The 17,235-nt window shown below is 34.0% G+C and overlaps 1 protein-coding gene across 2 annotated transcripts in view; it reads left to right on the top strand.

Moving 5' to 3' along the window:
* The window catches only part of LOC118180628 (A disintegrin and metalloproteinase with thrombospondin motifs adt-1-like), a 152,437-nt gene that overhangs the window by 112,095 nt on the left and 23,107 nt on the right, over positions 1-17,235 (top strand). For both annotated transcript variants that reach the window (XM_085821226.1, XM_085821227.1), the window contains exons 7-10: positions 950-1,074; positions 7,090-7,142; positions 14,797-14,902; positions 15,944-16,072. In XM_085821226.1, the coding sequence (XP_085677352.1) occupies positions 950-1,074; positions 7,090-7,142; positions 14,797-14,902; positions 15,944-16,072 (413 nt within the window). The remainder of the gene's footprint in view (positions 1-949; positions 1,075-7,089; positions 7,143-14,796; positions 14,903-15,943; positions 16,073-17,235) is intronic.

Raw genomic sequence — 17,235 nt, forward strand, 5'->3', positions numbered from 1 at the left:
GCCCTCTTGTTTTCTGGTCGAATGGCTTGGTTTTGCGTAGAAACTGTAATTTTAATTGTAAAAATTGTCTTTTATTTGTTTTAACTGTAATTGGTGTTTTATGCTTTTCTATATCTTTCAGTTTTCGATATAGACATTTGAGCTTTTATGTATTTTTGTACCGTCGCGAAGTTAGAACCGAATTAATTTTATGAGAAATATATCTCTAATGAAATTCGAGGAAATAAGTTTAAATGAAATGCAGGAAAAATGCGCCTAATTTAATATTCCGTATAAGGAAGTCACGTGGTGTACACGCCAGATTTTTTTTATTTTGTCATAACGAGTATAAAACTTTCTCAAATATAAGTACAGGTAACGTTGACAACATTAAACGTTAGATTTCGTTTTTTGTCCAAAATTAATTTTTTTTTTAAATTTTGAAATTGTTTAAACATGAATTTTTTTCTTTATTCAAAATACTTCTGCAACTGGAAGTATATTTTAAACCACGTAAGGAGGTTGGAGATATATATACTTTTGGTATTGCTGACTGCGATATAAAAAGAGGGAGGTGCACAACCAGATGCAATAGCAGTCCCATATGCAAAATTTAAACTTTTTCGGGTGACCCTTTTTTTAGTTATGCGAGATACGTACGTATATACAGACGTCATGATAAAATTTCGTTTTGGAAAAAAAGAGTTTTTTATTGAGTCCAGACGTCTCGGAAGATATTAGTCAAATAGATTCAGGCCGGTCAAAATGGATATTTCTCTTGAAAAATGATAACCAAAATTTTTCCTGGTTACAATACTTTCTTTACTCCGCACAAGGTAGTAGAAAAGGCGAAACGCGCGAGTAAATACTATCTTTTTTATTTATTTATTTTTTTCTGTATTTTTTTTAAATTCTTAAAACATCTGTTTCCTGTTTATTTAAATCGTTTACTTTTGTCTACTTCTAACAGGAGGCACCTGACGCAGCTGAAGGCAATATTGACCAATATTTGGATAACTTCTGCTCTTGGCAATCTCTTAAGAATCCTCCTGTTTCCTCTGAGCTACACTGGGACCACGCCATCATGTTAACCGGGTATGGAGGACTACGTTATTCAAAATTCGATGTGTTTATGTACCGCTGTTTCAGCATAGTGAGAGAAAGATACATACATTTTTGCAGATTCTTTATTATTGAATTTTTTAAAATAAATATAATATAGGGCTCTAATATTTGGTGTCAACAATTTGAAAAGTGAACCGACATTTAAAGTTTTCAACGCAAAATGCTAAAAACGAAATTAATAGCCCTTCTGGGCTAACGCCTTTTGAGCTAATAAAAAGCATTAAATGAGCTTATTTATTTATTTCCCTGTCAGATTCAGACTGGAAATTCATTTGACAGAAATGTTAATCTTAAAGCTATCTCTTTAGCCTTTCTGGCTATAATTTGATGACAATCTAATAAGCTAATATAATAATAAAAATGCTGTAAATATACATTTTAATTTATTTTTTATAATATGTAACTTTTCATTTATTTTTTTATATTACCAGTATTATATACCAGTATTTTATATTACCATAACTACTCAGCGACTTTACCGTTCAGTGCCCGAACGGTAATGTCGCTGAATACTGATAGTTCGGTCAGAGGTTCGAATCCCGCGAATGGGCTCTGCATGAGCATTTTCGCGATTTTTCATATGTGTAACGTGTATACATGCCAATTTCCCTTTGAAATTCCTCCATGAAAGCATCCTTTGTCGTGATTATATGAACTGTCTTTTATAAACAAGTGCGGATGTAAACTTTGTGATACATACGTGTTTTCTTCTGTTTTTATTTACTTGCTTACAACTGAAAATACGTGTGATTGTTTCTACGATCTTTAACCCTTTGCGGTACAGTGTGTTCGGTCTGGACACACCTAAAAATTTCCTTCTCTATGCACAGAAAAATTGAATGAAAAAGGATTTATAAGTTACTCTGAACCTTCTTTATTTATAGTAGATGGCAGCTCAACACAAACCAGTCCATATATTTTAGCCATGTTTAGATTTTTAAGACCCTCATTTTTCAAAGAAAAAATTGGAGAATGTCGACTTTCACCGGAGAATGTCAACATTCACCAAATGCGTCGGTGAAAGATCGAATATTGCATTATATTCTTGTACATTCGGACCCTCAACCGGTGTATGTCGGCAATCACAGATATGCTCTGGTTAGGTCGAAAAGAGAGGAGTCGACAATTCAAAGTGTCATAATAGTTTAAGTTGTTGCGATAAATAAGATTTGAATCACGTAATTTAGTAAGTTTTTTATTACTATTTATTTTCTCATTTACAACGTACTGTATAATTAAGTTTTTTTTTAACATCTATTTTTATTTTTTTCTCATATTGAATGTACTGTATGTTTTAAGTTTTTATATTCTTAAGTTCTTATTTTAAGTTTCAAGTGCTTTTTTTGGCGACTGAATGACGGAGAAGAAAATATAATATTGTTATATGTTCAACATTCACCATTAGTACATGGCGAATGTCGACATTTACCGGTGTAAGTCAGAAATAAGAGTATTTGGAAAATATTTCGGACATACACTAAGCGACTATGTGAATGTTGACATTCACCGGTGAAAGTCGACATTCTCCAGATTTCGGTGTTTCACCGTAACATATGTATAACGTACTAACTGTATGTTTTATGTACACTATGCAAAAAGAAAGAATGGGACAGTTCTATATCTCCCGTTGTACTGGGTCGATTGAAGAAATCACATTGCGTTCTTCATCATGCCTCGAAAGCGGGACTTAGGATATATATTAGCTTTATATTTAGCGTTGTTCTAATGTAGGTATTTTGACACAAAATCGGACGTTCCTGAAATGACATGACGATTTTTTTCCATATTTTGTTTCAAAAATGCCTAAATATTAAATTTTGGAAAATATGGTGCGAAATTTACGGAGAAATTCAAAAATTTTCTTGGCCCACTTTTTTCAGTTTGCGCCAAGAATAATTTACTTGGCGAACTTCTTAATTTATAGCAACCTATTTTACTTTGCCCAATTTTTTTTTTCTGCACGAGACGAAAAAATGTGCTTTGTGCATATTTTCAAATAATTTAAACAAAGTGTGTAAGCCACATTTGGCGTTATTATAGCTTATAACAAATATGTCAAATTTCAAGACGCGCCAGTATATTAATATATGTATATATTTGGAAATTTTGCATAAAAAAACGAATTTTTTGCAGGTATGTTTAAAAATACATCTACTTTAAGATGATGGTATAAAAATTTTTATCGGTTATAATTCAAAATGGTTTTCGAAAAATTTATAAAAATTTAAAAATAGAAATTTAAAAAATAAATTATAAAAAAACGGCGAATTTTATTTGGAATGAACCTAAATTTCGAAATGTGAAAGGAAGAATGAAATAAATTTAAGAAAAAAGGAAGTATTGATAAATATTGTTACGTTATTTTTTTCCTTCACGTTCGTACGGGGTTTGTGTGGATTTGGAGTGAATAACGACGACAGCACTTGATGGAATATCGAAACACACTTCATTTACCATTCTTAATCACGACAGCTCCAAAACACTTTTACAGTCGTCGAAGATCTACAATAAATACGCTGGAACAATCAGCGACACAGCCTTCATACTGTCAGGCAATGACGGTGAAGACAGCTTTACTGCAAAGCACTAGAGTTCAGCTCCCGACTCTGCTTGGTTGTTCTCGGAACTCTACGTACTCTCGATACTCTCCACGTTACAACTCGCGATGTACACGACGACACACAGAGCACAGCTCCCGACTCCTCGGTTCAGTCGTTCCCGGCGCTTAACACACTCTCTCGACGATGTACTAACCGCGATACACTAAGGGACTCTTCGATGCACTCAACGACCAACTCAGCGCTAGACTTCGAGACACTCGCTCAATGACTATCAGCTCGCTAGACGAGGCACACTAACCGAGTGTGGACCAGCAGGGCTTGTATACCTTTCGGCTTGTGTTCGAGAACATTCTGTGCTAAACCGGTAAGAATTCGTTCCATCCGTTCATGGCATATCGCCAATTTTGTCGCCAAATGTGGCAACCCTGCACTCCCTTGTAATTTTATGGCAACTCTAAAACTGCTTTGCGGGGAAGCTATCTTACCATACCTGTACATTTCGTAACACTATATACCAAATTCAATTAACATGGAGGAGCTAAAATTTTGAAAGCTAATTTTTTAAAAACTACTCGTGCGATTTTTACAAAACTTCGCAGTTTGGCATAATTTGAATCTTGCAAGTAGTCCTCCTCTCCTTTGATACCAGTTCATCAGAAACCCATATATTTTCTGTAAGTTTGTGTCACAAGTAGAAAAACTTTGAAGTCTTAGGGGCAGAGGGACAACCATTTAGGAGCTATAGGACCCTCAAAGTGTTTCAAAGAGTTTCAATGCCATCGAACCATGGCAACCAGAGGAACAATAGTTGTTCGTTGGATCAGTCTCTGCAACGGAGCACAGCTTAATGATTACGCATATGATTTCAATGGAAGGCGAAATGCTGCAACCAACGTGTGTGCTTGTATTCGAACTACCTGGAATATTTTCCGCAGTTAAAGCCGCCATATCCTCTAAATATAAGATCGTGTGCTGGAAAAACAGCGAACATGTCGAAAGCAGACTTCAAACGGTTCTGTCGTGACGTAATTTTGGCCAAGTATGCCGCCTGATGAGAGGAAGAAAATTCTGCTTTTAGTGGATTCATGGTGTTCTAACAAAGATCGTGAATTGTATACTTAGGAAATACTTGATAGTAAAGTTAAACAAATGAAGTGGTGTCTGAAGGATGCACGGAGAGATCCAGCCTCTGAATATTCATTTTTTCGGACACTGCAAATCTTTTATTCGTTACATAAAGGACACAACCATTATCGAGAAACAAGAGCACATTTGGCATCGCGATGGTTTTCTGGCCCTGCAGTCCTTTTCACTATATGAGTTCAGCGCTCCTCCTTTCAAGACTTAAAAAGTCCTCCACGAAGGCATCCCTCCCTTAAGGCCCTCGAGGGCTTTGCCGTAATCTAATAAACCAAACCAAACCAAATCAAACCAAACCTCCTTTCAAGAAAATGATTCAGTAAGATCCCGCTTAACGCTGTTTCGTTCAGCACTGTTTCGGTTTAGCGCTCTTTTATTTCAACCCGAGGATTCCCCGAAATTGATCGCAGCACTAAGGGGGTTCCCCGAAGTTGATCGCAGCACTACAGGGATTCCCCGAAATTGATCGCAGCGCTACGGGGATTTCCCGAAATTGATCGCAGCACTACGGGGATTTCCAAATAACATATCCAAAACACTGTAGTTGTGTTTCTTGTTTGGTGCGGTGCTGTAAGGACGCATTTTTATCATTTGAAACATTTGTTGACATTATTGTAAGTATAAATTTATATAATACTATAACGAATAATACAGTGATAAATATTATGATCTTTAGTTTTTAACATGGATGATAATAAAAAAAAAGAAAAGAAAGCAACCAAAAAAAGCATTTCACTGGAAACTATAATGCAAGTGATTAGAAGATTAGATTCTGGTGAACGTCAATCTCAAATTAGTGCTGCATTGAATTTGGCAGCTTCAACAATAAGGACAATTCTTACGAATAAAGAAAAAATACTGTCATCGGCAACTGCAACTACGTCAAGCTCTGCAACTAGAATTACCCGTTCTAGAAACAACAGTACAGAGGAAATGGGAAAACGACTGTATATATGGATTGACGACGAAATTGAACGCGATATGCCTAAGCCAATCTAATCAATTCCAATTTTTTGCCTTCTTAACAAAATGGCAGAAAATTGGAAACACAGAATAGACTGAATGATCTGACTGACTGAGAATTTTATTTGTTTTTATAAGTATATTCGTTTATATATTTTTTATTTTTGTAAGAAATAAATGTCTGGTTTTATTTTTATTAAAAAATATTAAATTTAATATCTAACCAAGTTTCTTATCCATCTTCCGATGGATTACTGCTTCGATTCATTGACAAATGATGCTTATGCAAAGTGTGAGGCTATCGCTTTTGTAAAATGTGCCCATTATTAACTGTCTTTCTGCCCGTCTCACTGTTTTTTTTTTTGGGGGGGGGACGATTTGCACATTGATTGTCTCTTGTAATAGATTTTGTTTGAAGTCAACAAGAGGTCATATTTTCAACATTCCAACGTATATTGTTTCTTTTTAACCAGTTGTTTCTTCTTTTATATTGAGATTCTTTATATTACCTTCTTACTATGTTATTACTTCATATAAATACGTGAAACGAGTATTTTAGCGACTTTTGGTGTCCTGTTTCCAACACTTCACTGATACTTTCTGGGTCCTATAGATTCTGAACTCTTGTCCCTCTGCCCCTAGGGTTTCAAAGACTTTCTATGCGTGACAGAAGATTTCAGAAAATATACGGGTTTCCAGCAAACCGATATCGAAGAAAGAAGGTTTGCTTGTTAGAATCGAAATATGGAACACAATTGGCATGACACAATTGGCATGACATCAAAGTCCGATTTTGTATCAAAATACCTATATTAGAACAACTTAGGAACTAGAACTTAGGATATACATTAGATTTATAACTATATATAAATCTAATATATATCCTAAGTTGCGGTTTCGAGGCCTCAAAAACGCAAGTTGAATTTCGCCAGTCGGCTGAATAGAGCGGGAGATATAGAACTTTCCCATTTTGTTCCCGCAGTGTACGGTATATGTTGAACGAAGCATAAAGTGTATTTCTAATTGTACTATGATCAATTGTATTGTACAGGGCAAATGTAAAACATTAGCCCCTGTATGGCCATGTCATTCTACTTCCATTTTTTTTTTTTTTTTTTTTTTTTGCAATAAACTTCGCTCATGGAGCGTGGGGAGGATGGTGCCCTAGACAATTCCGGGTGCCCTCGAATAGTATGTGAAAGCCGCCCGGGTGTCCGGATATTCTGCTCTGAACATACTCAAAATTTCATCTTGTTATAAGGATTGATTAGAATAGCAATGCGTCTCCTAACTCTTCCTAATGCATGCAGTTTTATTTCAGATTTGATCTCCACAAAGTGTCTCTGAAAAATGAAAAGAATGCAAAGGTATTGGGTAAGTGTGTTTTCTTATTGTCGACGCCAAATTAAAATAACTAGAGATCAGGTACTTTTATTAAATGCGTAAAAATGGATCGATTTAATGAATTTTACTATTTGTATGATGTAAATGAAGTGCTGTAATTGCGAAAAATTTCGAATATCATATTTTAACGGAAATTCCCATTTTGATCGTTTCCGAAACCATTTTCACTATATTTGTTTTGGAAGGGAGGTGACATCTGTACGTACCTATGTGCAGAATAAAGGAAGTTTTTTGACAAAACGGATTGCAACGTGGATTTAAATAGTATTTTTTCGTGACATCTCTAGTCACGTATACGTATGTATGTATCTCCCATAATTCGAAAACAAATAGCCGTAGAACGTTGAACTTTTGTATATGGGACTGCTGTTGCATGTTGTTAAGCACCTCCCTTGTTTATTGCAATCCACTTTAACCACCCTTAAAGTATACCCCCTGTATATCCGGTTTAAAAGTCTTATTCGACTTTTATTAACGCAGGCGTTGATTGTAATGATATACTTTTAATCACGAAAGTGTTTTAAATGACGAAAACATTCTTGTTTTGCAACAGCAGATTAAAAAAAAAATTTTTGGACAAATAACGAAATCGATCTTTTAATGAGGTCTCTCATTTCCTGTATTTATACCTAGGAATGTTTTATGCTCGTTATAAAAAATATAATTATAAGAAGTTTGACTCCGGTACGACAAGAATTGACTGGCATATTTAATTTAAAAAAAAATTCAAATTTTTGATGTCATTTTCGACTTGCCTCCAGGAATCGGTTAACCAAGTCAGAATAATTCTAGGAAACAAGTTAAAATAAAGTGCAGCAAAATATGTGTATAATTTAATAGGCCCTACATATAAGTCATGTGCTGTCAGTCCATATCAGACTTTTTTTTATGAAAAAGAAATAGTTTTATTCATTTATTTATTTTACGAATCCCAAACAGCTTAATAGGTTAAAGCCATTAGTTCGCGAGCTCTCCAGTACGTTTTAACAATGTCCTGATACCGGGAATGTGCAATAAAATTATTTAAATGTTCAACAAATCATAGGCTGTTTGCAGTCGCACAAAACGCAGTTTGAGGAATCCACCACTCCAATTCTGGAGAGGTGGTCTCGAAAACAGTCATGTCCAGTCAGTTTGAAAGACCGATTGTGGCTAAAAAAAATCACAGTTTTTTACTTCCTTGTACGAAGTAAAAAAGCAGTATTGTAATCGCGAAAAGTTTCAGGCATCATATTTCAACGAAAATATCCATTTTCACCGCTATCGATTGCAATTGAACGATGTTTTTGCGTGTCTTCTGTACGTAAGGACAGAATAAAAGACTCTTTTCCCACCAAAAAAATTATAAAACTGATTTAAAATGAATTCTGAAGAGAATTTTTCGTGGCGTCTGTACGTACATATCTCGCATAACTCAAAAACGAGTAGCCTCAGAACGTTGAAATTTTGTATATAGGACTGCTATAACATGTAGATGTGCACCTCGTATTTTGGTTGCAATCGGCCGCACCAAACGTATATAAATATATTTATATATATATATCCGCTCTGTTACCCGGCTCAGTGATCTCAGTTTCTTTACTCTTATATGTTTGTAAATTGTACATTTTTAGCTTTAAAAATGATTGAATTATGTTGTTCTTATCTTCCGGTTAAGGTGTTATGCCTTTAGTAAATCTGTATGTAATATTTTTAGAATTATCAGCAATTTTAAAGTTATTTAAATGCCACTAAGCCTAATAATTTTTTTGATGGCGGCCATTGCTTGTTTACATTTGAAACAGCAGAGTAGTGGATTTGCTGCCAATCTAGAGAAACTTAGCTTCGAAAAAAAAAAAAAAGTAACGAATGGATTAAGCATAACATTTATTATGCTTAATCCATTCTGGAATTTATTCGAGGAAATAAGTGTTTAAGATTTACTTCATAACTTTCAATACAGACATCTTGAGTTTTAATGTATTTTTTGCCTTTTCGTGAAGTGAGAACTGAATTAATTGAATGAGAAATACTGAATTGTCTGTGAAAAAACAGTTTCTTTTTTTTTTTTTTTTTTTTTTTTTTTTTAAGTTATTTTTTTGCTTAATTTCTTTTATACACCGTACGATTAGATAATTCTTAAGATGATATACATTTTGTGCGTTCTGAGTTAAAAAATGAATGAAATGTAACTCTGTTAAATGAACCTAGGGTCAGAGTGTCGCTATGGTAAACATATATAGTGAATGTTAAAGAGTGCATTTATTCTATTGTGGTTTATGCGCTATCGACGAAGTAGATTTAATTCAATCCAATAAGTTTAAATGAAATGCAAGAAAAAATGGGTATAATTTAATATTCCGTACAAGAAAGTCATGTGGTGCACACATCAGACTTTTTTAATTCCATATTTGTAAACACCACACTCTTAGCTATCAAGAAAAACTTTTCTTTATATGTTTATTAGAAGTGGGGATATATGAGTTTTCTGAGTGGCAACAAAGCGGAAGTGGAAAGTTTAAAGGGAAAATTAAAAATGCATTTTTCGCCCTTTTATTTGTTAACTAAATAATTTTAAGCATTTCAGTTGGTCTAAAAATTCTGGCAAAGTATTTTTCATTTTCGTTTTGGCAACGTGAATATTTGTGTATACATATCATGCTATGTTAATCTGCAAATTTCGTTTCGTTCTACCAAGGTTGTACCAAACATCCAAGAAATATTCAAATAGCTATTGAAGATGCAAGAAACAAAAAAGAATCTTTAAAATCAGAAAACTAAAATAAATTCACATTATCAAATTTCCTTCTCTACCAAAGAACAAAATTGCTTAGAAAATGCTTCAGCCTGGTTTAGAAAGAAAACTCAGTAAGATGTCAAAGAACATGAATTATTCTTTTTTTGAATGGTTAACAATTTACTTACAGAAAGTCAAAGAATTCATTGCGAAATTTAAAGCTGCCAGATCTATTATGGATAAACTTTAAATAGGAATTTCTGCAGCAGACTATTTTTCAAACGTTTTGATTTCTAGTCTATTAACTTTAAATTAGCAAACGCAACATTTTAGTTTAATTCGCTTCAACAGCGGTATTTTACCCTCATCATCAACTCTGCTGAAAGACTTTGTGTTTTCATTTTATCTTTTAATATTACTTAATGTATTTAAACTTATGATTTTTACTTCCTCGTACGAAATAAAAAGGAAGTATTGTAATCACGAAAAGTTTCAGGCAGCATATTTCAACGAAAATATCCATTTTGACCGCTATCGAATGCAATTTAACTATGTATTTGCGTGACATCTATACGTAAGGTCAGAATAAAAGACTCTTTTCCTCCAAAAATATTATAAAACTGCTTTAAAATGAATTATGAAGAGAATTTTTCGTGGCGTCTGTACGAACGTACGTACGTATCTAGCATAACTCAAAAACGAGTTGCCTCAGAACGTTGAAATTTTGTATATAGGACTGCTATAACATGCAGATGTGCACCTCGTATTTTGGTTGCAATCGGCCGCACCAAACGTATATAAATATATTTATATATATATATCCACTCTGTTACCCGGCTCAGTGATCTCAGTTTCTTTACTCTTATATGTTTGTAAATTGTACATTTTTAGCTTTAAAAATGATTGAATTATGTTGTTTTTATCTTTCGATTAAGGTTTTTATGCCTTTAGTAAATCTGTATGCAATATTTTTAGAATTATCAACAATTTTAAAGATGTTTAAGTGCCGCTAAGCATAATAAATTTTTTGATGGCGGCCATTGCTTGTTTACATTTGAAACAGCAGAGTAGTGGATTAGTTGCCAATCTAGAGAAACTTAGCTTCGCAACAACAAAGATAACGCCTTCATTTATTATTGCCAATTAAATCATGCTTAAGCCTTTCTGGAATGTTTTCGACGAAATAAGTGTTTAAGATTTACTTCCTAATTTTTAATACAGATATTTTGACATTTTATGTATTTTTGCCTTGTCGCGAAGTGAGAGCTGAACTAATTGAATGAGAAGTACTCAATCGTATGTGAAAAACTGTTTCTTTTTTGTTTTGTTTGCTTAATTTCTTTAATACATCGTTCTAGCTTTATTATAGTATTTGAATAGAACATGTGCCAACGATTAGATACTTCTTTAAATGATATAAATTTTGTGCATTCTGAGTTATAAGAGGAACGAAATATAATACTGTTAAGTGAGCCTAGCGCCAGAGTGTAGCTATGGTAAATAAATAGAGTGAATTTTAAAGAATGCATTTATTGTATTGTGTTTTATGCGCTGTCGTCGAAGTAGATTTAATTTAATCCAATAAGTTTAAATGAAATGCAAGAAAAAATGCGTATAATTTAATATTCCGTACAAGGAAGTCATGTGGTGTACACATCAGATTTTTCATTTTGTATATGCACCTCTGTGCGATGATGCTGTTTGTAAATCATGCATCTTATTTTTGAAATGTTAATGTGGTTGAGTTATGAATATACTTGTCAAAACTCTTAGAAGTTGTATACCAGCAGTAAAGTGATGATAGATGCCTGGTACCTAAAAAATTTTAAGCAATTTTTGATGATTTTTTTTTCCGCGTTTACAGCAACTATGATAACTCTAAAAGTCCCTCACAAAATGACTTAAAATTTTTCATAGAGTTTGTATATTATTTCGCATGAAGACTAAAAATTAAAAAATTAGCCTTACAGAATTTAAGTTATAGCACTTTTAATAGCATATGCATTTTAAAATGTTTTTGTGTTAACTAACATATTTAATCATACATTACTAACAAATCAATATTTTTCAATTATTGTAGTTTACTGTATGCTTATGGTTAATGTAGATGAAATGAAGTCAAATTTATGTTTTTATTTTCGTTGTATTCGTGTCAGTGGTAGTTGTTTTTGTTAATTTTGATAAAAAATTTTCATATTTTGCATAAATTTCTCAAAATAATGATTTTTTAATCACTTTTGTGGCGATTATATGTAAGTGCGAGGGCAGTAATTTTAATAAAAAGTTTCATATTTTGCATAAATTTCTCAAAATAATGATTTTTTAATCACTTTTGTGGCGATTATACGTAAGTGCGAGGGCAGTAATTTTAATAAAAAAGTTTCATATTTTGCATAAATTTCTCAAAATAATGATTTTTTAATCACTTTTGTGGCGATTATACGTAAGTGCGAGGGCAGTAATTTTAATAAAAAAGTTTCATATTTTGCATAAATTTCTCAAAATAATGATTTTTTAAATCACTTTTGTGGCGATTATATGTAAGTGCGAGGGCAGTATTTTAATAAAAAAGTTTCATATTTTGCATAAATTTCTCAAAATAATGATTTTTTAATCACTTTTGTGGCGATTATATGTAAGTGCGAGGGCAGTAATTTTGATAAAAAGTTTTCATATTTTGCATAAATTTCTCAAAATAATGATTTTTTAATCACTTTTGTGGCAATTATATTTAAGTGCGAGTGCAGTTAAAAAAAATCTCATAAATTCAGTACTATAACAAACATTTTGAAAAATGCCCTTCGGATGAGGTCGGTTTCATAAAGAGTCAGGTTAACAAACAGTTTAGTCGTATGAAAATGTCGATTAATGCGTTGCATTCTCAAAGTTTCTTTCTTAGCCCTAATGTATTAGCAGTTTCGCTGCCTATTATTTCACAGTGGGCTGGAATCCATTGGAAAGAAATTCTGGGTGTCATTGCCTTAACCAGTTAACTGTGGCGCCCTCGTTTAAGAGTCCGCACCTTTTTGTGTGACCACAATCGAGCCATGACGAGTATTTTCGTCCATCACAGAATAAGTTGCGCTGGTGAGATATTGTATGAAAAGATGGGTTTATTTTATAAAATTGAAAATTTTATGCTAATATTGACTTACTTGGTTAACATAAGCATACATTACATATATATTTAACTAAAAACGCAATCAATTAAATTAAATATTATGCATATAAAAATAAGAATTTAAATAACGGCTGTGGAGTGATATTCAGCGAAACAGGGTACTTACTATACACAATGGGACTTTGCAAATCAAACACCAGTAACGCGATTCCTTCCCGATTTTACGTTTGTAGCAATGCGAACACCTTCGCGTAGGGTTTTTTTTCGATGTTCCGAGTATATAATCCGGAACATGATTCCCGCCTAATTGGCTTATATTAGGTCTAAACGGCCGAGTTTGTGACGATTTCTTTCTTTCAATTGGATGCGTCGCAAAAGTGTCTTCAATAAATTGGAGCAAAAAGTTGATACGCGATTATGTTTCATTATATTTTTTATATAATATGAATGCATTTAGACACATGATATCTAAGAAATGGAGAAATATCTTTTTGTAGTACTTTTTGAGTCGTTTTCTTGCTGTGGAGTACGCTATGATAAGTCCTATCGCTCATATCCACTCTACCCATTTTTTTGATTATAATCAATCACTAGCTCCGGTTTCTTTGTTATTATTTTTCTTTTCTCTGTTTATATTATGTTGTCATTATATACAGTACTTACTAAATAAACCTCCCTCCTTTCTTTCTATTTCATTATACGCATGACGAGTATACTCGTCAATACACAAATCGTGCCGCTTCTTCATGACGAGTATACTCGTCAATACACAAATCGTGCCGCTTCTTCATGACGAGTATACTCGTCAATCACAGTTAACTGGTTAAGCAAAGGCCTACAGTCTAAGATTCTTTGCGAACTATTTTGATTATTCAGAAGGTTTGAAGCGCACTGACAATGAATAGCCACAGCAGATTTTCGATTTCCCCATCAAAGGTAGTAAGAAGGCCCATTGGTAAGCAGAAACTGAAAACCTCTCTATGAGTATCTGCTCCAATACCGCACGCTCTCTAACACAGAGCCGTCCGTGTAGATATGCAACCACTCACTTCGACGATAGCGAACCCCAATAGTCTCCATCACACTAGATGGATGAATGTCATGGGCTTGTGTTGACAACTGTCAGTTTTGTTGACCATTGTCAGTTGTGTTGATCATTCTCAGACAAATGAGACTGCTAACAACAAAGTCCTTACGTAGTCCATAAAAGTCCTTACGTAGTCCTAAAAGTCCTTACGTAGTCCATAAAAGTCCTTACGTAGCTTTTATTCTCATAACCGCTATAGACGAATAGTTCCAGTTATAAAAATGTTTGAACTTTATAAATATTCTTTTGGCATAAAAAATGCATTTTGTAAAAATTATGAAATCTAACTTTTTATAAGGTCGCTAATCCCTATAGTTATATTTGGTAAAAATTTATACTCATTCTTAAAACCGTATAAAACGTTTGACTCCCATATGGTCAAAATTAACAGTGATATCCCTGAAAATTCAGGTATTCTTTGAAGGTGGGGATAAGAGAATATCCAGAATGTTCGAAAAGTACATTTTAAAACAGGGTGAATGATAAAAACAGGGTGGCCTCGTTCCGTTTGGCCGGGTTCGTGGTTGAATCCCCCACTACTTACCATCATTTAAATTTGTTGTGAAATCAGCTTATATAAAAATTCTGAAGTAATCCGTAAAGTACAAAAATGAAATTCTTTCAGAATCTCTCAAATATTAAAAACTTGAATAAATATCTAAATGCAATATTTTTACAAGTCTGCTTCTTTTTTTTATAGGCCTTGCGTGGGTGAATGGTATGTGCCGACCTAAGCATAGCTGCACGTTGAACGAAGGCTCCAGTTTCGAAGCAGCTTTCGTTATAGCTCATGAAATGGGCCACAGGTATCTATCTCACTGCTCAAATATATAATCACGTCAGGAAAATTATTTCCACGTAAATTATTTCATAAAATTAAGCAATTAAAGAACAGGAAGTGCAAAAACAGTACATGATAGGTAAAATAGAACGCCGAACAAATATAAATTTAGAAGTCAAACAACAAAATTCGTTATTCTCCTATCAATCAAATTCCGAGATCCATACTTAAGCACCCCATTCCGGATATGAATTCCTGGGGTATTAACAGGATTCTTCGCCAATGTGGTTTAACCCTTTGCGGCACAGTGCGTCCGGTCTGGACACACCTAAAACGTTTATTCTGTACACACAGAAAAATTGAATGAAAAAGGATTTATAGGTTACTATAGGTTACTCTGAATCTTCTTTATTTATAGTAGATGGCAGCTCAACACAAAACAGTCCATATATTTTAACCATGTTTAGTTTTTTAAGACCCGTATTTTCCAAAGAAATCTTCCAGATTTTTATAGGGTATAAAAGGAATTGTTTGAAAAGAAATTTCTATGTTATTTTTTTGGCTGCATACTAATCTCCTTATTCTATATTAAAATTTTTATCTTGAAATCTTGTCTAAAATCAAAAAGCGAACCCTAGGTGTGCCCAGACGGAGCTCACCGATAATCTAGGACAACTGAGAGTCTGTATTCTTTGTTTCTCCGCATCCCATCGGTCAGTTCATTGACGACAATGCTCGTTTCAGCACTCTTTTCGAACCTCTATTCAATCAGTGTGCCACTTTGGGCACACCCATAGAATTAAAACGATAAGTGCTATCTTCACAAAATTTTACTTGTGTACTCCTCTAGGCCTAATTAGACTGCCTATCTTTTTTTTAAATCAAAACCCCGACTTTAAAAGGTAGCGTGTCGAAAAGGGTTAATTCACATTGGTCAAAATCGTAATTAAATTGCATATTACTCATTTTCAAGAAAAGCTATTTTACTTTGCTTTAAATACTGAAAGAATAAGCGGAGATTTCCCTAAAACCTTATATTAAAAAAAATTCTGATCTTTTTATTTAGTTTAGGAATGCTACATGATGGTCATGGTAACGATTGTGATCCGAGTGTCTATCTTATGTCGGAAAAGACTGGCCCGGGGAGGATAACGTGGTCTACATGCAGTAATGACTACCTGGATAAGTTTTTCCGGTAAGTTCAAAAAGCTAATTCTGTAGCTGTAAATGAAAACTCAGTGGTATTCTATTTTCATTTTTACCGTGCATGCTTAAAGATTGTAGAACATAGAGAATATTAGGCATTTCAAATGTTTGCTGGAGCCTCAAGGAGGTCTCACTTCTGCTTTCCACCCAAATTTTGAGGGATAGGTCCCCATGGGGGGAGGTCCATAAATCTCCCTCCCCTACCACCAACCAAATTACACGAGAGAACATTCGCCTCACCGTATGTTTACAGTGCCCCCATTCTGCAAAGAAGCTATACATTTACAAACATCCATGCCTTCTCCAGGATTCGAAACCAGGCCCTTCGGTCCCACAATAGGCTACCCCTAACGTTGGTCCCACAGTAGGCTATCCCTAACGTTGGGCAGCTCTGTTACTTTTGTCAGATTGGTTCCAGAATCTACAAAGTAACAGAGTTGCCCGACGGAAACTGAAAACAATAATTGACTACTGACTCTTCTGACGCTGGAAGATAGTAGCCATAAAAGTCTATACAAGCTAGTTCAATATGTCAGCAACAGAGTATGTGATATGTTGGTTTAATATGCAATTTTGTATTTATGCTGTGCCAGGTTTTCATACAGAAAGTTCGTACTGTATCTGAATGCTGTAGTGTATTTGTACATGTTTATATCTTTTATTTATGGTACCTAACTTATACTTAGGATCACGCGTACCTCAATAGTATGCTTCATGTACACTTTGACTATCATGATAACGTATATATAGATATATAAATGTATATATGAATATGAGTGAGAGTTGTATACTTTTATTTGTTTCGGAATATATATGTAAGTGTGTATATATCTGTATCTGAGTTGGTATTTATATGTATATACATATATTTTGATTGCACTCTTCTTCAAGTGCCTTGTACGCACATGTATATTTCTTTGTACATTGTTGTATTCTTTTTCAAGTACCTTGTATGCACATGTTATATTTCTTTTCTGCATTTTATAAATGTCGTCTGCTCAGCCGGGCTGCGGCCTGGCAGCTAGTGTTTGACTCTCACCGAGTTGGTAACCATTCCTGCGTGGATATATCTATACCTGGGTCGGAAGCCAACTCAACGGTTTACTCCCCTAATCACTATACTGTCTAGGCGGCTAATCGTCATCTAAGTAC

Source organism: Stegodyphus dumicola, chromosome 7 (genome assembly GCF_044657685.1).
Source record: "Stegodyphus dumicola isolate Sdum_Otavi_A_Nest chromosome 7, ASM4465768v1".
Lineage (NCBI taxonomy): Eukaryota > Metazoa > Arthropoda > Arachnida > Araneae > Eresidae > Stegodyphus > Stegodyphus dumicola.